This window comes from Notolepis coatsorum, assembly GCF_963971535.1.
Source record: "Notolepis coatsorum genome assembly, chromosome: 11".
Classification (NCBI taxonomy): Eukaryota; Metazoa; Chordata; class Actinopteri; order Aulopiformes; family Paralepididae; genus Notolepis; species Notolepis coatsorum.
Window position 1 is genome coordinate 75299783 of NC_140175.1, and position 21795 is coordinate 75321577.

The 21795-nt window shown below is 42.8% G+C and overlaps 1 protein-coding gene across 1 annotated transcript in view; it reads right to left on the reverse strand.

The window, feature by feature from the left end:
- Window positions 1–383: 383 nt before the first annotated feature.
- Window positions 384–21795, reverse strand: part of mrrf (mitochondrial ribosome recycling factor) — a gene marked incomplete at its 5' end in the record, with an annotated part of 25190 nt that continues 3778 nt past the window's right edge. The window contains 3 exons of the mRNA XM_084324961.1: window positions 384–1687; window positions 1892–2051; window positions 10298–10389. Coding sequence (XP_084181087.1) covers window positions 1610–1687; window positions 1892–2051; window positions 10298–10389 — 330 coding nt within the window. The 3' untranslated portion in view covers window positions 384–1609. The remainder of the gene's footprint in view (window positions 1688–1891; window positions 2052–10297; window positions 10390–21795) is intronic.

A 21795-nucleotide genomic window follows, 5' to 3' on the forward strand; every position in this document is an offset into this window, starting at 1 on the left:
GGAATATTTCACAAGCCCCAGAAAAGGCAGAGGACTCATTCACTACATTCTTGTACAGTCACTCAAATATTCCTTTTGATCCTTTTGCTGAATTACCAGTACTTTAAACTGCTGACATGTACAAATCCTGAGCATGGCTTTAAGTGCACAGCAATGCGAAATAGCGAGAAAGGGCCAAGTCAACTGCATTACATAGGCCACCTCTCCCTCCGCCTAATGGAGGCCGGTGGTGCCAGCAGCCAGGGGCCTAGTCTGTGTACAGGGAGAGCCCATTATCACTCCTAACTAATGACGGGGGGATTCCAAACCAGAAGAGAAGGAAAAGAAAACAAGAGCGAGGGATGACGCACAAGGTACAAAGCACTTTTCCTTTAATGAAGTCCATCAATAACGTTACTTTTCCTGGTTTATTGTGTTTGGGCTATTCATAGTAGGCATACTGTAGGATCAATCCTAGACACAGGCAGAAATTAAAGACCTTTTTTCCCTCTGTGGTAGATTTTTTTTTAACCAATGTGAAACAAATGTTTGGCAACACAATAATGATATCTGCTCAGGCAGCTTCCTGCACTTGTGGGACGCCTCCCTCTTCTCCCGCTCTCCTTCTCCCCAGCGAGACCAACCCGCAGCCAGTTTACATTCAGACGGGTGCGCTCTCTTCGCGTAAACAAGACAACCCTTGCGGTGTGGGGTTTTGATTAGGAGGAGGCTTGCAAATCCCATTAAAAGTCGATTCGTCCCTCGGTTGGTGTTTGTTTGAAGATCGGAGGAGGGACAAGGAGGGAGGAGGACCAGGAGGTGACTGGCTGCCAGTCGCTGCTGTTTCTATGTGAAATCCTTGTTTACTGCCTGCACAGTTAAACACACACACAGTGCCAAGCAGCAGAGGACACAGTCATGCCAGCTGTGCGGGCGGAGACTGGATCCTGGTCAATGCCAGGAACCCAAATGATCTGCTATGAGATCAGACCAACGCTTGTGTGTGTGAGTGCATGCACATCATACATTTATATGAGGGCTACTGGTGCAGGTAGAGCATCATGTGTGTGTGTGTCATCAACATTCTTTATACATTTACAGAATGCCCCCCCACCATCCCTTCCCTTCCCAAAAGCGATACCTTTAAAACACAGTATGCTAATATACACAATGGAAGTCAATACATTCCCCTCATATGTTACACCTGCTCGATACACCCCGTTGCCACTGGGGACATGCGTGGGATTCTATTATCATCACAGTCGAATTGTAATATCTCATCTCCCTGTGTTTCTATGTCTGTGCAGAGCAGAAGTAACAGAAAACCCATATTTCCTGTTGCTGTGATCACACTTGGAGTCACCCCTGCAGTGTTGCCGTCGCTGGTGATGTTTCCAGCAGATGTTCAGTGTTTCCCAACTTTTCCTTCATCTGATATCCCAGTTTCCTTTTGATGATGCTTTTTTTTTTAATAAATTCTTTTCCTCGTCAGGATTCGATTTCATTTAATTGTGTAAAATGGCCCAAACAACTGTAATCCATCATTTGTGTCCTTTCATGTTTCCAGTCGGGACCATTACAAAGGATAACATAGCATCAACAGCAAGGTGCGTTTGGTTTAATGGTTGGGTCAGCCTAACAGCTCCTTGGTCTTGGCTGCTAGTTGTTTGTCTATGTCTGCTGCAAAGCCGTCTGCCATTTGTTGAATCTGGGAGGAGAGAGAAATAAAACCTGTGAGCTTTGGAAATACATTTGAATCTATCTGTATGAACATCCATCTGTATGATGCACACTCTCAGGGGCTCATACAGAACCAAGCATTTCACCGTAAAGTACATGTATTTTATTGTGACAACTAATAAACAAACTTGAACTTGAAACTATCTATTTATCTATCCCTCCATCCATCTACCTGTTTCTCTATGAGTCGTAAGGTGTCCTCGGAGTTGCCATCCTTGGCCTTCTTGACGTGTGTGACAGCGTTGGACCGGACTCTCCTCAGAGAGTCTTTGGCTTTGTTACCGAACTGTTTAGCCTGTTTGACCAAGTTCTCACGGTGCTCCCCCGTCACCCTGAAGAGAGAGAGGGAGAGGGGGGGGGGGTAGAGAGAGACCTTTTCAATGGAATATTGCATTGCTAGGGAACAGATTTGGTCTAGTATTGATCTGTATTAGCAGACAGGTTTATGAAGAAGTAGAAGTTTGAAACAGTCTATATATTGTTCAGCCCAATTTACAACACAGAACAAACTTTATTGCAACAGTGTTTCCATCTGACAACAGTCAACTTCCCAAGGTCACTCCACTAGAGCTGATTCGCTCTGCTGCCAGCCAATCCAGAACACACTCCTTCTCATGTGACCTCCTTCTCGTTCACTAAATTGGCATTTCATGTGCCCCCCCCCCCCACCCCCTCCCTCTACGTTTTCGCCTCAGGCACTATTTGCAAACAATCCAAGAGTGGTGTCTATTTACTACAAACAACAATACAGCATAATTACTGATTCACAGGCCAATCAAGAGGCGCATGCTCTCTTTGGAAATGCAAATGGCGGAGTGGAGCGCACCAAGACTGATTGCAGGGAGGGAAGTGGTCCGACTCCCACGTCGCCTCCTCTGCCAGACTAACACCTGCTGCGCTGGTCTCTCTCACACACACACACACACACACACACACACACACGCACACACACACACACACGCACACGCACACGCACACGCACACGCACACACACACACACACACGCACACACACACATCCATGCACACACATACATTTTACATTCTTTATTGAATTGTCGGATCACATTTGCACATTGGATTAAAATGACACAGAGGTTCAACATGATTTTGGAACACCTATGAATACAAAAAGCATCTTCTCAATTACACTGTCTGGCTACCTTTTACAAGAGTGAGTAAGTAAGTAAGTAAGTAAGTAAGTAAGTAAGTAAGTAAGTAAGTAAGTAAGTAAGTAAGTAAGTAAGTAAGTAAGTAAGTAAGTAAGTAAGTAAGTAAGTAAGTAAGTAAGTAAGTAAGTAAGTAAGTAAGTAAGTAAGTAAGTAAGTAAGTAAGTAAGTAAGTAAGTAAGTAAGTAAGTAAGTAAGTAAGTAAGTAAGTAAGTAAGTAAGTAAGTAAGTAAGTAAGTAAGTAAGTAAGTAAGTAAGTAAGTAAGTAAGTAAGTAAGTAAGTAAGTAAGTAAGTAAGTAAGTAAGTAAGTAAGTAAGTAAGTAAGTAAGTAAGTAAGTAAGTAAGTAAGTAAGTAAGTAAGTAAGGTTTATTTATATAGCACTTTTGACAGAGAGAACTGACAAAGTGCTTTACATACAGCAGAAATAAAATATAAAAATAAAAAGCAAGAACCATTCAAGTGATAAGAGATAGAACAAAAACACAATGGATCACAGAGGAAAAAAATACATATTTTATACAAGAGATATAACTAAATCTCACTGTCTGGCTACCTGTTACAAGAGATATAACTAAACCTCACTGTCTGGCTACCTGTTGCAACAGAGATATAACTAAATATCACTGTCTGGCTACCTGTTACAACAGAGATATAACTAAATATCACTGTCTGGCTACCTGTTACAACAGAGATATAACTAAATATCACTGTCTGGCTACCTGTTGCAACAGAGATATAACTAAATATCACTGTCTGGCTACCTGTTACAAGAGATATAACTAAATCTCACTGTCTGGCTACCTGTTGCAACAGAGATATAACTAAATATCACTGTCTGGCTACCTGTTACAAGAGATATAACTAAACCTCACTGTCTGGCTACCTGTTACAAGAGATATAACTAAACCTCACTGTCTGGCTACCTGTTACAACAGAGATATAACTAAACCTCACTGTCTGGCTACCTGTTACAAGAGATATAACTAAATATCACTGTCTGGCTACCTGTTACAAGAGATATAACTAAATCTCACTGTCTGGCTACCTGTTACAACAGAGATATAACTAAACCTCACTGTCTGGCTACCTGTTACAACAGAGATATAACTAAACCTCACTGTCTGGCTACCTGTTACAAGAGATATAACTAAATCACACTGTCTGGCTACCTGTTACAAGAGATATAACTAAATCTCACTGTCTGGCTACCTGTTACAACAGAGATATAACTAAACCTCACTGTCTGGCTACCTGTTACAAGAGATATAACTAAATATCACTGTCTGGCTACCTGTTACAAGAGATATAACTAAACCTCACTGTCTGGCTACCTGTTACAACAGAGATATAACTAAATATCACTGTCTGGCTACCTGTTACAACAGAGATATAACTAAATATCACTGTCTGGCTACCTGTTACAAGAGATATAACTAAATCTCACTGTCTGGCTACCTGTTACAAGAGATATAACTAAACCTCACTGTCTGGCTACCTGTTACAACAGAGATATAACTAAATATCACTGTCTGGCTACCTGTTACAAGAGGTATAACTAGCGGCTGGGTGGCGTAGCGGAGATTGCGCTCGTCACCAATGCAAGAGACTCGGGTCTCGAATCCGGGTGTCAGCATTGCCTCCGGCTTGGGCCAGCCGTCATACTAACTCAATTGGCAGAGTTAGAGGGTGGAAGTCGATGGGTGGGGATTGGACATTGTGGACAGTGACTCCTACAGGTCAGTTGGGGGACGCCTGCACAGCAGAGACAGGAAGTAGCGGGGGTAGTGTCTGAGCCTCCCATGAGTTACACCTCGCCACTGAGAGTCCGCACTGGCAGGTGAAAAGATGTGACAGGCTGCTTCCTCATGTACCGGAGGGGACACGTGATGCAAGGCTTCTATCCTCCCTACAACCGACCAGTGGGGGGCATAGTCGAGCAACGTTCAAGACAGGGGAGGGGAGAATTGGATACATGAAATTGGGATGGGAGAAAAATAGAAAATAAGGAGAAAAAGTGGATACAAAAAAAAAGAGGTATAACTAAATCTGACTGTTTGGCTACCAGTTACAAGAGATATAACTAAATATCACTGGCTGGCTACCTATTGCAACAGAGATAGAACTAAATCACACTGTTTGGCTACCTGTTACAACAGAGATATAACTAAACCTGGTCAGCTGTCTGGCTACCTGTTACAACAGAGATATAACTAAATCACACTGTTTGGCTACCTGTTACAACAGAGATATAACTAAATCACACTGTTTGGCTACCTGTTACAACAGAGATAGAACTAAACCTGGTCAGCTGTCTGTCTACCTGTTACAACAGAGATATAACTAAATCTAGGGCTGGGCGATATGGCCAAAAATGATATCGCAATAACGATATCGATAACAATATCATTTCACTCGATAAAAAAAAATCAAGTATAATTTTTTTTTTAAATAAACAACAGATGTATGTTTATTTTGCAGCAATTCTTTGTCGTTGCCGCCATCTTTAGTGTTACATCCCCTCACACTCCAGTTCTCAGGCTGCAGCTGGTTTGAAAGCGAAAGTAAACCGGCTTCTCTGCTGGCTGTGGCTCCAGGGGAGTTGAACAGTTCTGGCTCTGCTAGTTTCTTTTCTATATTTTGGCGCTTTTTTGGTGGACAAACCACCGCACATGTGCACCGTGACTCATGACTGGAGACTAGCTCTGCTAGCACACATAGCCTACTGTGTACAGACGGTTTCAAACTGTATTTTAAATTAGAAAGCAAACAAAATAAATGCACAAGAGAAAAATAAATCTCAATTTGGTCAGTATTGTCATTTGGACAAGCAAAGCCATTACTTTAAGTTGCAGGCAAGAAAGACAAGTCTGTCCACTGTCTCTGGTTTTAAAACTGCCCTGTTGCAGGTCACACAAAAAAAAAAATCTATATTTCTTTTTCCGATTTTTTTTCTTCCGATATAGATTATTTAAATGTATTACATGGCGTTTTCACATTCGCCGAAATGCTTGATTGTGATTGGTCAATAGCGCTCGTCAGAGGTCCGTTATTACTCGATAACGGACCTCTGACGAGCAATAATGACCGCTGTTCGCAGCTGTAGCAATCAAACCCACTGACACACTGCATCAGTGCAGCCAATCAGACACACCTGCCGGCTGCCGGCGAAGCTGCCGGCGATGACAGCGCGGAGCGACAGAACAGAACTGCATCTGCATTTGATCTCGTCTTGTCGATGGTGTAAAATGAATTAGGTATATTGTTAGTAAGTTAGCCATGTAATAAGCGGGATAATGTATAGCCTATACTCGGTCATTGTCGCAAAATAATTGACCTTCACTGACGTTTAGAACACCTCGGCGAGGCGCCTCTGTATTCTAAACTCTGTGTCGGTCAATTATTTTGCGACAATGACCTCGTAGCTATACATTATCCCTTACATATCGCGATAATTATCGTTATATCTCCCAGCCCTAACTAAATCACACTGTTTGGCTACCTGTTACAACAGAGATAGAACTAAACCTGGTCAGCTGTCTGGCTACCTGTTACAACAGAGATAGAACTCAACCTAGCCAGCTGTCTGGCTACCTGTGACAACAGAGATAGAACTAAATCACACTGTTTGGCTACCTGTTACAACAGAGATAGAACTAAACCTGGTCAGCTGTCTGGCTACCTGTTACAACAGAGATAGAACTCAACCTAGCCAGCTGTCTGGCTACCTGTGACAACAGAGATAGAACTAAATCACACTGTTTGGCTACCTGTTACAACAGAGATAGAACTAAACCTGGACAGCTGTCTGGGTACCTGTTACAACAGAGATAACTAAATCACACTGTTTGGCTACCTGTTACAACAGAGATATAACTAAATCACACTGTCTGGCTACCTGTTACAACAGAGATAGAACTAAACCTGGCCAGCTGTCTGGCTACCTGTTACAACAGAGATATAACTAAATCACACTGTTTGGCTACCTGTTACAACATAGATATAACTAAATCACACTGTTTGGCTACCTGTTACAGCAGAGATATAACTAAATCACACTGTTTGGCTACCTGTTACAACATAGATATAACTAAATCACACTGTCTGGCTACCTGTTGCAACAGAGATAGAACTAAATCACACTGTCTGGCTACCTGTTACAACAGAGATAGAACTAAATCACACTGTCTGGCTACCTGTTACAACAGAGATATAACTAAATATCACTGTCTGGCTACCTGTTACAACAGAGATATAACTAAATCACACTGTCTGGCTACCTGTTACAACAGAGATAGAACTAAATCACACTGTCTGGCTACCTGTTACAACAGAGATATAACTAAATCACACTGTTTGGCTACCTGTTACAACAGAGATATAACTAAATCACACTGTCTGGCTACCTGTTACAGCAGAGATAGAACTAAATCACACTGTTTGGCTACCTGTTACAACAGAGATATAACTAAACCTGGCCAGCTGTCTGGCTACCTGTTACAACAGAGATAGAACTAAATCACACTGTCTGGCTACCTGTTACAACAGAGATATAACTAAATCACACTGTTTGGCTACCTGTTACAACAGAGATATAACTAAAACACACTGTCTGGCTACCTGTTACAACATAGATAGAACTAAATCACACTGTCTGGCTACCTGTTACAACAGAGATAGAACTAAACCTGGCCAGCTGTCTGGCTACCTGTTACAACAGAGATATAACTAAATCACACTGTCTGGCTACCTGTTACAACAGAGATATAACTAAATCACACTGTTTGGCTACCTGTTACAACAGAGATATAACTAAATCACACTGTCTGGCTACCTGTTACAACAGAGATAGAACTAAATCACACTGTCTGGCTACCTGTTACAACAGAGATAGAACTAAATCACACTGTCTGGCTACCTGTTACAACAGAGATAGAACTAAATCACACTGTCTGGCTACCTGTTACAACAGAGATATAACTAAATCACACTGTCTGGCTACCTGTTACAACAGAGATATAACTAAATCACACTGTCTGGCTACCTGTTACAGCAGAGATATAACTAAATCACACTGTCTGGCTACCTGTTACAACAGAGATATAACTAAATCACACTGTTTGGCTACCTGTTACAACAGAGATATAACTAAATCACACTGTTTGGCTACCTGTTACAACAGAGATATAACTAAACCTGGCCAGCTGTCTGGCTACCTGTGACAACAGAGATAGAACTAAATCACACTGTTTGGCTACCTGTTACAACAGAGATATAACTAAATCACACTGTCTGGCTACCTGGTACAACAGAGATAGAACTAAATCACACTGTTTGGCTACCTGTTACAATAGATATAACTAAATCACACTGTTTGGCTACCTGTTACAACAGAGATATAACTAAATCACACTGTTTGGCTACCTGTTACAACAGAGATAGAACTAAATCACACTGTTTGGCTACCTGTTACAACAGAGTAGGGCTGGGCGATATGGCCAAAAACGTTATCGCGATAAAATTATAAAATTATTTTCATATAACTCGATATCGATAATTATCGTCGATATAATGTCTGTCAAGTTTAATTAACTTTTTATGCTCTGCGCCGATGGACGGGCTATTAATAGACTTGTTTTGCTGCTGGGAATGTCTCGAGAGTCGAGTTGATGTCGTCATCAGTCCGCGCACGTTAGCAGTTAGCCAGAGCAAGCGGAGTATCTCATGACAATGTACTAAATATGACCATAAAATACTCTGTTCCGCCCCAATACATTGCAACGACATCCACCGTATACCCCACACTACTATAACAGTTACCCTCAGAATTCAAAACACACACCAACTCGGCAGGTAAACTGTAAAATAGCGCCGTGCAAGCTAATTATCCTAGCCAGCCTCGTTTCCAAGCGATGTATTCCATGACAATGTACTAAATATTACCATAAAATACTCTGTTCCGACCCAATACATTGCAACGACGTCCACCGTATACCCCACACTACTATAACAGTTACCCTCAGAATTCAAAACACACACCAACTCGGCAGGTAAACTGTAAAATAGCGCCGTGCAAGCTAATTATCCTAGCCAGCCTCATTTCCAAGAGGTGTATTCCATGACAATGTACTAAATATGACCATAAAATACTCTGTTCCGCCCCAATACATTGCAACGACGTGCACCGTATACCCCACACTACTATAACAGTTACCCTCAGAATTCAAAACACACACCAACTCGGCAGGTAAACTATAAAATAGCGCCGTGCAAGCTAATTATCCTAGCCAGCCTGTTGACTACTGGAGTCCTAGATTCCGGGTCTCCTTCCGCTGTTGGCCATCTCCTTCACTGATTGGTTGTTAGTGCGTGTGCTCATATCCAAGCTTGGAAAATCGATATATCGAAACTTTGCGACCACGTTTCATGTTTATTTCGAGGAAATAATTTATCGCGATAGTTATCGTTATCGTTTTATCGCCTCAGCCCTACAACAGAGATATAACTAAATCACACTGTCTGGCTACCTGTTACAACAGAGATATAACTAAATCACACTGTTTTTGTGCTACCTGTTACAACAGAGATAGAACTCAACCTGGCCAGCTGTTTGGCTACCTGTTACAACAGAGATAGAACTCAACCTGGCCAGCTGTTTGGCTACCTGTTACAACAGAAATAGAACTAAACCTGGCCAGCTGTTTGGCTACCTGTTACAGCAGAGATAGAACTCAACCTGGCCAGCTGTTTGGCTACCTGTTACAGCAGAGATAGAACTCAACCTGGCCAGCTGTTTGGCTACCTGTTACAGCAGAGATAGAACTCAACCTGGCCAGCTGTTTGGCTACCTGTTACAGCAGAGATAGAACTCAACCTGGCCAGCTGTTTGGCTACCTGTTACAGCAGAGATAGAACTCAACCTGGCCAGCTGTTTGGCTACCTGTTACAGCAGAGATAGAACTCAACCTGGCCAGCTGTTTGGCTCTTCTCCTCGACAGTCCCGCAGTCCTCAGGCCATTAACAGTAACTTTATGAACATGCCTGACCAAATTTCAAAACCATCAGCCTAGAATTATAGTCAAGGCCTCTGTATGTGCGTACGCACACACACACACACACACACACACACACACGCACACACACACACAAAACATGGACGCAACATGAGCATAGATGCACACACACATACAGACACACAGATACACACAGTCTCTCTCTGTCGTTCAGTGAGGGACTGAAGTCAGTCAATGTGTGATGTTGTTTGACTTGGCAGAGAGCAGAGACCAGTGGACGAGAGAGGGAGAAAAGAGAGGGAAAGAAACCAAGCAAGAGGTAAAGAATTGTCTAATGTGTGTGTGTGTGTAGAAAGAAAGATTGTGTGTATACATATATTAGTGTGTGTGTGACTCACTTGGGAATGGGCACCCTGATGATGGTACCGTCTACGTCTGGGTTTAATTTCATGCTGCTCTCTCTCAGGGCACGGGTGGCAGCCGCTGTGGCCTGGGGGGGGGGGGGGGGGGGGGGGGGCACACACACACACACACACACATTAATGGTTGCCAGCTGGGGCACTTGTACCTCCAGTTGTGTCTGGCCCTTGTCCATTCACCCTGGCCCTGGACACCAAGCGCATGCATCTACTAGTTGAGAGAGAGAGAGAGAGAGAGAGAGAGAGAGAGAGATAGAGAGAGGGAGGGAGGGTGAGAGAGAGTGTATGAATGAGTGAGTAAGTGTGTGTATCTGTGTGTGTAAAAGTGAGTGAGAGGAAGAGTGTGTTTGTGTGTTTATATTAGTCTGAATGTGAACTTTTCTGGTAGCATGTGTCCAGTGCCTTTGTCGAGTGTCTATATATTTGTGTTTATATGTGTAAATGTGTGTACAGCATGTATAGTGTACGTATGCACAACATATACACACACATATGCGTATATATACACATATGATTATGTGTAGTATGTTATGTGTTTACATACATGTGAACGTGTGTTTGCATGTGCACATGTGTAGGTGTACATGTGTGTGTTTGGGTTGGGGAGGGGGGGTCAGAGTTGTGTGTGTCTGTATATATGTGTATGTGCCTGTGTGTATATAGGTGTGTGTGTGTTGAGGGTGTCAGGGGAAGCCTGTGTGTTGTGGAAGTGCCTGGGGCTACTGTCAGGGTTCAGACCCCTGGGACCGGACTGAGAGGTTGCAGGGCAGGGCACTGACCCCCGTGACCCCCACTGGAGAGTGTGTTTACCTGAGACACACACATATACCATACACACACACACACACATGAATGAGTGAACATTTTAGATAAAGATAGAAGATATAGATTAGATAGATAAGAGAGAGAGGAAGAGAGAGACAGAGAGGGAAATATACAGAGAGAGAGAGAGAGAGAGAGAGAGAGAGAGAGAGAGAGAGAGAGAGAGAGAGAGAGAGAGAGAGAGAGAGAGAGAGAGAGAGAGAGAGAGAGAGAGAGAGAGACACAGAGAGGGAAAGATACAGAGAGAGAGAGAGAGAGAGTGAGAGAGAGGGAGAGGGGGATGATGTTTCAGAACACAATACTCCGTTTCCCCTCCTCTGGGCTACAAACAGACCATCATACTGAATGTGCTTTGAGCAGGACAGAGAGAAAGAAGTGATACATCAACATTAAGTTCAGCATTAAGTAGATGGTGTGGTGAGACGGAGAGATAGAGGAAGACCTAGAGATGGAATTTCACACCATCCTCCCTTTGACCCCTGGAACCAGTACCTGAGGAGTTAAAGCTACAGCATGTAGAGAGGGAGGCAGTTAAAGCTACAGTATGTAGAGAGGGAGGCAGTTAAAGCTACAGTATGTAGAGAGGGAGGCAGTTAAAGCTACAGCATGTAGAGAGGGAGGCAGTTAAAGCTACAGTATGTAGAGAGGGAGGCAGTTAAAGCTACAGTATGTAGAGAGGGAGGCAGGTACAGCTACATTATGTAGAGAGGGAGGTAGTTAAAGCTACAGTATGTAGAGAGGGAGGTAGTTAAAGCTACAGTATGTAGAGAGGGAGGTAGTTAAAGCTACAGTATGTAGAGAGGGAGGTAGTTAAAGCTACAGTATGTAGAGAGGGAGGTAGTTAAAGCTACAGTATGTAGAGAGGGAGGTAGTTAAAGCTACAGTATGTAGAGAGGGAGGCAGTTAAAGCTACAGTATGTAGAGAGGGAGGTAGTTAAAACTACAGTATGTAGAGAGGGAGGTAGTTAAAGCTACAGTATGTAGAGAAGAAGTTACAGGAGAGAGAGAGAGAGACTGAGGCCCTGTCCACACGAGGGTTTGGATTTAATATGACCGAAGTTTGAAAAAATAAAACTCCGTCCACACGGTGAACACAGGCGAACAACCGTGTATAACTGCGTACTCACGGCAGAGCTGGGAACCCAGTAACCGATACATTTAGTACAATGCCAAAACAGTAGGCGGCGATGTTGTTCAGACATGAAGGCCATTTCAACCAATCAGAAAAGGCTGTACGCTCACTAAACTTCCTGTTGGGTCGCGATCTGCCATTAATTCACTGAAGAAGAAGAAGTAAACTTCCTGTTTAGAAGCACAGCTAGGGCTGGGCGATATGACGATATTATATAAATATCGGGTACAGTTCATTAACGATACACTTTTTCAACGTATCGTGGATATCGTGATGTTTTGCCCAAGAGGATTGTGTCGCGTCAATCTGTCCACACGTTACTCGTTCATATCTCAGCCTGTGCTGAGATATGCCCATTCCGCGGTCTGTTAATAAAGTTTTCAATCAGACAGATGTATGGAAAGGCTTTTATTATAACATTCGTTGTAGTAAAATCATTATGCCTCATTTAGTCATCCTGTGAAGCACTGGTCTCCTACTCGACGGCCGCGGGGAGCTAACGTTAGTAGCTTTGTTGATGTTCAGCACACGGGACATTCAGGAAGTCAAACGCTTGCCGATTGGTGCTAAGAACAGCAGGGCGGGTGCAAGCGGTGTGACGTCATTGGCAGACTCGACTGTCAATCAAAATGATTATGTTTCCGTCAGAATGAATGAATGAAAACTGTATTAAAAGGTTGCAGAATGGGTACAATACAGTACAGGAGGATGAAGACCAGAAAAAGACTTTCGGCTTTTTTACATAAGGGTCCTCCATTTTCAATTCATCAAAACATTTAGAGACATACATATATACAGTAGTTTCATAAAAATGCTAAAATGCTATTTATTGATTGATTGATTTAAAACTTTAACATATTGCAGAATGGGTACAGTACAGCTCAATACATACAATTGTTAAGGGGATGCAGACCAGAGAAAGACTTTAGTCTTGTTTACATCAGGGTCCCCATTTTCAATTCATCATATTTCATATCTAAATCATATAATATCTCATATGCAATATATAATCTAATAATCTAAATCTAATATAAAAATGCTAAATGCATGGGTATTTTATTTTGTCTTTAATGTTAGCTTGCAAACTCAAATACTGTCTTGGTAAGCCTCATAATGAATTGTTTGGGGTAAAAAAGAAAAACATCGTGATGTGTATCGTGTATCGCCGAAAGGTCAGAAAATATCGTGATATCATATTTAGGCCATATCGCCCAGCCCTAAGCACAGCTGGACTGGATCATTTTGCCAACGGAACATATTATTTTCAGCAAAGAAAGAAACTGCAATAAACAAACGGATACATTCACTGTGTTCTGCCTCTCATTTTGTTGATGAAACAAAACCATCAGCAACACAATTTACCACCAAGAGCGGATAGTTTAGTCTCACAAAAGACCGCCGGTGTTGTTAGCTACATGCTAATGTGAATGGCTATATCCATGTATAGTATATAGCTTAAATGCTAACGTAATGTGGTAACGTTACCGATATGAAATGGATGTAAATGTTATTTAACACATTGCAGAATGGGTACAATACAATACAGCTCAATACAAACAATTGTTAAGGGGATGCAGTCTGGACTGGGTTCCTTATAACAATAACTTGACAACACATGAGTTTAGTTTAGCTGCAGCTACATGTTTACTCTCAGCATCAGGTCAGGAATGCGACAAGACATCAGTCGATCACAACACTCTTCAACACAGACGATACGTTTCGAACAAAAGTTTGTTACAATCATTTTCATATAACGCTACTTGGGACTGCTGTAAACACTGGTGTAGTTGGCTCTGCTATAATCTCTCTACCCCGCGGTCTGCCGTGAACATGGGAAATAATTGCGACAGCTCTGCTGTAAACACTGGGAATAACCTCGGTTGCTATGCCCACACGCAACTGCAAAACCGCACAACTTCACCCTGGCCACCGGTTTCAAAGACCGCGGTTGCAGTGTAGCAAATCCCCGGTTGTGTGTGGCCGAACAGTGCAACTGCGCACATACAATCATGGTTATATTAAAACCAGCGTTCGTGTGGACGGGGCCTGACTATCCCACTTTTTTCCCCACCTTTATCTCACCAGACAACAAATTCCTCCATTATTTCTTATTTTTGATGGTATAATATTTGACAGTATTTGTTTTTTGTTATCATTTCAAATAACAGTGTGATGCGACGTGTGTCATGCCGGTACCTCATTGAAATGGTCCATTCTCATCCAATTACCATTATCAATTATTTATCATACTGCTTTAAAGTGCAATTTACTGTATATATATTAAAAATATATATCTTTTATTCTATTCATTTTTTGGGCTTTTCTGTATTTTTCACTCATCCCAAATTTTAGTCGTTATGCCAATTCCCTTCCTGGTCGGCCTGTGGAGGGTGTAGAATAGAAACACCACATGCCTCCTCCGATACATGTGGAGTCGCCAGCCGCTTCTTTTCACCCGACAGCGAGGAGTTTCACTATCATGATATTTCCCCCAGATTCCCTCCCTGCTGAACAGGCGCCCGACCGACCAGTAGGAGTCGCAGTTTACAACGACCAGGACACATACCCCACCGGCTTCCCACCCGCTAACACCGTTAGTAGGGACAACTGACCAAGCCGGAGGTACCGCTGACAGCTGGATTCGATCCCAGAGTCTCTGTGGTGGTAGGCGAGTGCTTAGTCCACTGCGCTACCCAGCCGCACCCTACAGTATATAATATATCTTATTTTTTTTTATCAAATTTTTTTGTAACAAAACACAACACAATACAGTAACAACAATAACACACAAGACATCACAGGGCAGTACTATCACAGACACCACAAAAGACATTTCTTCCCCCACTCCCACCCCCCCAGATATGTCCTGAAACAGTATATCTTTAATGGCAGCATGGATTCACCATTACAAGCCAACTGCCCCATCAATCAAAGGAGGTGAAACTTAACATGAATGGGATGTCAACATTGTGAGAGCAAATAAAACGGTGAAAATGGACTTGAAAATGTATTCAGCTTGTCTATAGAACAACAATAGAAAACTCTGTCTATTTAGGTGGAAATAAACAAAAGTAAGCTGCTTTTGAAAAGAAAACGGATACCAGATTGGATACGTTTAATGACTTTTTCTTTTTAGATTGTATCCTGGCCTGTTTGTTACCAACTATGAAAAGCAGTTTTCTGGTTCCTCGTCATTGGGTTCTAAATTTGACTTTAACAGCCAGTATCACAGACCGGGTTTCACCATCAGTAGGTTTTATTGGAAGATACAGTATCCACTGACAAACCTTTCCAATTGGTTTAATGTCTGTAAAACCATCCCTTTTAAAAACAAACCGCCATGTTAAAACAAAATTTAAATACGATACCGCTCGAATTCTGGACAGCTAATCAATATTCGTAGAACATGAAAAACGGTCTTCCCAAAAGCAAGAAACCAAAGAACCGAGCCTCTATTCTGTGATGTTATCAAGACCCGACACCTGGAGCCGCTCCAGTGACAAGGACGGCTTTGTTGGACCACAGAACCTTCCAGATTTTAGGCCTACATCCAAATAAGTTGCTTTTCATTGTAGCGTTAACAGTTACAAAGTATGAGCCCATATCTCTTTAAAAATCAAACTCCATGCTGTCACGGTGTCCACAGATTTAGTCTCCCATTCATCACGGAGCCACTCCAGATAAGTGTCTCTTGACAACACGGTCTCGTCAGAAAAGAAAGTACTTAATCGACCACAGTAAAAAAGGTACATATTGTATGTTATGTTATATATAAGTAATATATTTACGTTTCGTAGCATAAAATATTCAAAGCGTGATCGGGAGTCAAACTAACAATGCTTAGTGAGTGCACTCACCACTAGACCAAGCCACCCACCCCGATACAAACACAGCAATACTAGTTTCAAGTTTCTTTAATAGTTGTCATACAGAAGTACAGAATACTTTCATACAAAATACTATGATGATAGAAGGTTAGGGTTAAGGTCATATAAATGGTAAATGGCTGCATTTATATAGCGTTTTTATCCAAAGCGCTTTACAATTTGTTCCTCACATTTGACCCATTCACTCACACATTCACACACCGATGGCAGAGGCAACCATGCAAGGTGCCAACCTGCTCATCGGGAGTAATTAGAGGTTAAGTGTCTTGCTCAAGGACACTTCGACATGCTGCCCGGGAGGAGCGGGAATCAAACTGGGAACCTCCGGATTACAGGACGACTGCTCTACTTCCCGAGCCACTGTCACAGGTCATGGTTAGTTTAAGGTAACAGTGTGGTTAGGGTTAAGGTTATGGCTAGTTTAAGGTAACAGTGTGTTAGAGTTAAGGTTAGGGTTAGTTTAAGGTAACAGTGTGTTAGAGTTAAGGTTAGGGTTAGTTTAAGGTAACAGTGTGTTAGAGTTAAGGTTAGGGTTAGTTTAAGGTAACAGTGTGTTAGAGTTAAGGTTAGGGTTAGTTTAAGGTAACAGTGTGTTAGAGTTAAGGTTAGGGTTAGTTTAAGGTAACAGTGTGTTAGAGTTAAGGTTAGGGTTAGTTTAAGGTAACAGTGTGTTAGAGTTAAGGTTAGGGTTAGTTTAAGGTAACAGTGTGTTAGAGTTAAGGTTAGGGTTAGTTTAAGGTAACAGTGTGTTAGAGTTAAGGTTATGGCTAGTTTAAGGTAACAGTGTGTTAGAGTTAAGGTTAGGGTTAGTTTAAGGTAACAGTGTGTTAGAGTTAAGGTTAGGGTTAGTTTAAGGTAACAGTGTGTTAGAGTTAAGGTTAGGGTTAGTTTAAGGTAACAGTGTGTTAGAGTTAAGGTTATGGTTAGTTTAAGGTAACAGTGTGGTTAAGGTTATGGTTAGTTTAAGTTAACTGTTGAGATTATGTTCTCATATGTTGAAAATGGGATCATATGTTATGGTTGTTATGTTTGTGTTAAAGTGAGTAGCCTATACGTTCATATGCATGTGTTGTATTGAAATGTGGTGCAACTCTATTCTAAGTCTTGTGTTTGTTCTTGTACTTGCAGTACGTAAAGACGTGACGGTATGACGCAGTGGCGGGAAGCCGAGAACGTATACTTAGCTGTCAGCTGTCATCAGTCAGCGGTCAGTGCGCACAGGGTGTCACAGCTGGGAGCGATGTGGTGTTTGTAATGGAGGAGAAGTTTGGTTCACTTGTTGTAAATAAACTATTCACATAAAAGAAACAAAACGGATCAGGCGTTCTTTGTGTGGATAAATACATATGATAAGATATGAACACTGATGGCGAAGAAACAGAACCCTCTACATTGAACATGGAGAGCGAAGGAACAGGAAACTGTACAGTAACAGTGTGGTTAAGGTTAAGGTTATGGTTAGTTTAAGGTAACAGTGTGGTTAAGGTTATGGTTATGGTTAGTTTAAGGTAACAGTGTGGTTAAGGTTATGGTTAGTTTAAGGTAACAGTGTGGTTAAGGTTACTTTAAGGTAACAGTGTGGTTAAGGTTATGGTTAGTTTAAGGCAGGGGTCTCAAAACCTGGGGGCCGCTGGAGGTAGAGTCTGGGTGAGGTTGGGCCGCATCAAATATTCCACAAAAAAGGGTTTCAAGTATTCCAAAAAAAAGTACAACTGATCCAATCTTCTCACAAACTCACTAAAACCTCACAAACACCAGCAACTGAGCATTCTCAGTGGTGTCAGTGGACTCATCCACAGCTATGGAAATGCACTGTACATTTTTTTTTATTCTATCACAAAGCTGTTTAATCAAATCATCAGCCAGTATTTCAGTTATTCTGGTTGCTGTGCTATCTGAGGAGGATTTGCTTTTGTTTGCCTTCAAACATGGTCTCCATCACTTCAGTCATACATTATTTTATTATGTATGCATCAGAGAATGGCTTCTTGTGTTTAGCCAACACCCATGCCACTGAGTGAGGACTTGGTTGCTTTTTCTCGTTGTGACATAGCTTGCCTTTAACAATAATTCTGCTTGCAGCTTGATATGATGATTTCATTCCATTTATTTTTGTGGTTCTTAGCACTGAATTTTGAGGAAAGGCTGCATCAAAATAAATGTGTTGTTTCGTAGTGGTGTTTCAAATTGCCACTCTTCACAAGAGCTACCGTTTCTTCGCATATTAGGCACATTGGTTTGGTGCTGGGAGGATGCATGCATATTTTTCAGTCCATTCAGCATGAGCATAACATATTCTTCTACTAACTGCCTGCTGGCGAACCTAGGCTACTAGCTACATTTATCTCACGGAGACACTGTAATACTGGGAACGAGGTTACTAGCTACAGTACCTGCAGATTAGACTACCAGTAGATGCGCTGTCAACTCCCGCTCTGACTCGGACCCGCTGAAAGAGACAACACTCATTCCGTGAAAACCCGCCCTACTCTGCTCTGATTCGCAGACTGTGGGTGGGGGGGAGAAACGCTGACGGGACGCTGAATGTGATTGGACCAGAGTAGACAGACTAGGGCTGACCCCTATTAGTCGATTAGTCAACTAATCGGTCGAAAGGAGCCGTAGTCGACCAACCAACCTCTTAGTCGAATAGTAAAAAAAAAATATATATATATATATATAATATATTTTTTTTTTACCAGAGGCTAACTGCCTACGAAAACAGGCACAGAGGCACTGAACGAGGATTTCACCCATCTAATGAACACACTAAACTAGACAAATATCAAGATGTATCCATCAGTGGACCAATTGCATGCTTTTGCAGAGGACAAGAAGCCTTCAGTCGACTCCTTCAGACATTAAGCTCCCAAATGGAACGATACCAAAAACAAATAATTTTTTTTTTTTTTATATTATACTTTTTTTTCTTTCTTTTTTTTGTCGACCAATAGTCGACTAACGGGAAATGTTGGCCAATCATAGTCAACCATCAAAATCCTTAGTCGGGGACAGCCCTAAGACAGACACAGACAGGCAGAGCACTGCTTGCAGAGGAGACAGCGGAGAATTTCGAGGATGCCTGCCATACGCACTGGATATATTTTCCTTCCACTTGGTATCACTCTGAAATCACGTTTCAACCAAGTCACTAACGTAACGTTGCTGTCATGAGCCTGCGCTATGGTAGCCTACAAGTGATAAAATAAACAAGGTTAAGGTTATGGTTAGTTTAAGGTAACAGTGTGGTTAAGGTTAGTTTAAGGTAACAGTGTGGTTAGGGTTAGTTTAAGGTAACAGTGTGGTTAAGGTTAGTTTAAGGTAACAGTGTGGTTAAGGTTAGGGTTAGTTTAAGGTAACAGTGTGGTTAAGGTTAGGGTTAGTTTAAGGTAACAGTGTGGTTAAGGTTAGGGTTAGGGTTGGGTGAGGATATCAGAAAAGTCTCTGTAGTCTTGAGCAGCCTGATCTTGCTTAAAACGCTGACTTTCTATCTTAATGTTAAAACAAACCATCCTCATTGCTGTGTTTGTATCAGGGTGGGTGGCTTGGTCTAGTGCCGAACTAGCATTGTTAGTTCGACCCATTGCAGTTTCCCCCCCCCCACAAATCACAACTGAAAACAGTCCCAATGTCATACGAATACCGTAGTGTATGTGAATTCTGATTTTGCACTGCTTTTCACCTCCGAGGAGAGATTACATCTCCCCTGTTGTGTGACAAGGAACCCAGGTTTCTGAATATCAGTGAACCGCAACGAGGAATCAGAGATCAGAGATCTACATCCAATATGAACGTGCACGTCGTACAGAGACGGAAAGGAAGTTAAAAGCCTCAGGCCCCCAGAGTCCCCTGAAACCAAAGAATCACACTCCTCTCAAACCTCCCTCGACAAACCGCAGGACAATTCCCCTCGGCTGAACACTACAAAGGGGCGCGAATGTGTGAGATGCGAGAAACCAAACGTGTATCAAGTTCCTGCTTCCCCTCTCTCTGCTCCCTGCTCTCCTCTCTCCCTTGCTCTCCTTTCTAGAGACGTTTTCCTCTTCAGGCCACATCCACGAGCAGGGACAAGGAATTGGCAGTGAGATTAAAGGAATTTATTTGTATGTATTAAATTAATTCACGGGCCCCTCGTTTTCTTTTCCCCTTTTCGTTAGAAAGTCATCCAGACCCCCAGATCCCCAGCCCTCCCTCCCGCTCTCCTTCCCTCCCTCATTCTCTGGTTCCCTTATTGCTCTCTTTGAGTGCAGAGTGATAGATTCAGCCCATACCTATGTTTGATTGTTCTCAGCATCAAATTCATCACTGCACCCCCACCCCCCCGCCCCCTCCAAACCCCCACCACTGACACTGGACGACCACTCCGGCGGTTACAGAAAAGCGAGTGGAATGCTCTGGAAAGAGCCAGGCGTGTTCTGGTTAATATGTCGGGGAGGAAGAGGAATTACGCTGAAGTTTCACATCAAACAGTCTGACGGCCCCAGTTCAAAGCACATAGAGGCCGGGCGGGAGGAGTGTGTGTGTGTGTGTGTGAGCCTGTGCGTGTGTTTGTGTGTGAGGAAGAGGGGATTCTAAAGAAAACACAATGTGGTGTGATACCATGAAAGTCATTTCTGAGCATGCATGTACATTTATACATGCACACACCAGGCCACGTGAGCGGAACGGCGCGGGCGAGAAATCCGCTCTTCGCTCTTTAAAGCTTGGTCCGCTCCGCTAATCGCTCATGTTGACCCCGCCCCCAAGTCGCTCTCCGCTCGCTCACCGCTCACCTTGAATCGAGCGCTCCCCGCGCCACATCGCTCGGCAGATATTTTTTTTTAAGCATGGTGTAAATTAGCTCAAACTACAACAGTCTACACCCCCTGGGCCCCTTAACAATTGTTTGTATTGAGCCGCATTGTAATTGTACCCATTCTGCAATGTTAAATAACGTTGTTTATCCATTCACTAGCTCTATTAAGCGATGATAGCTAGCCTAGCCACACTGCTATGGTCGCTGCCATTAACGTTAGCATGTAAGCTAACGACAACAACAATGGCGTCCAAAAAAAAAACATTTTCTAACAGGATGTGAGTGACAAAGCCTGAACAGGATATCACAGGTTCACCCTTCTCATTGGTTGAAAATGGCCTTCATGTTTGTACATCGCCATCTGTTGCTTTGGCATTGTACTACATGTATATTACATCAGTGTTAAACCACTGTGAGCGGCCTGGAGTGGATTGGAGCGGAGGAGAACTCTCTCTCCGGACGTCGCGCCGACCCATTTTAAAACCCACTCCTCGCTCACGTCAAAACCGCCCGCTCCGCTCCCCGCGCCGCTCACATGGCCTGATACACACACCCCCACCCCCCCACGCTACTCTCATCCTCAACTACAGATACCCACACACATACAGTAGGCCATCCTCTACTACCCCCCCCCCCACACACACACCTATCCACCACACACACACACCTATCCACCACACACACACCTCTCCACCACACACACACCTCTCCGCCACACACACACACACACCTCTCCACAACACACACACCTCTCCACCACACACACACACAGCCCTGCATCTCAATGACGTGGCCCAGCCTGTAGCTGTGGTTGTAGACTAGTTGTTGTTAGTTCCACTGT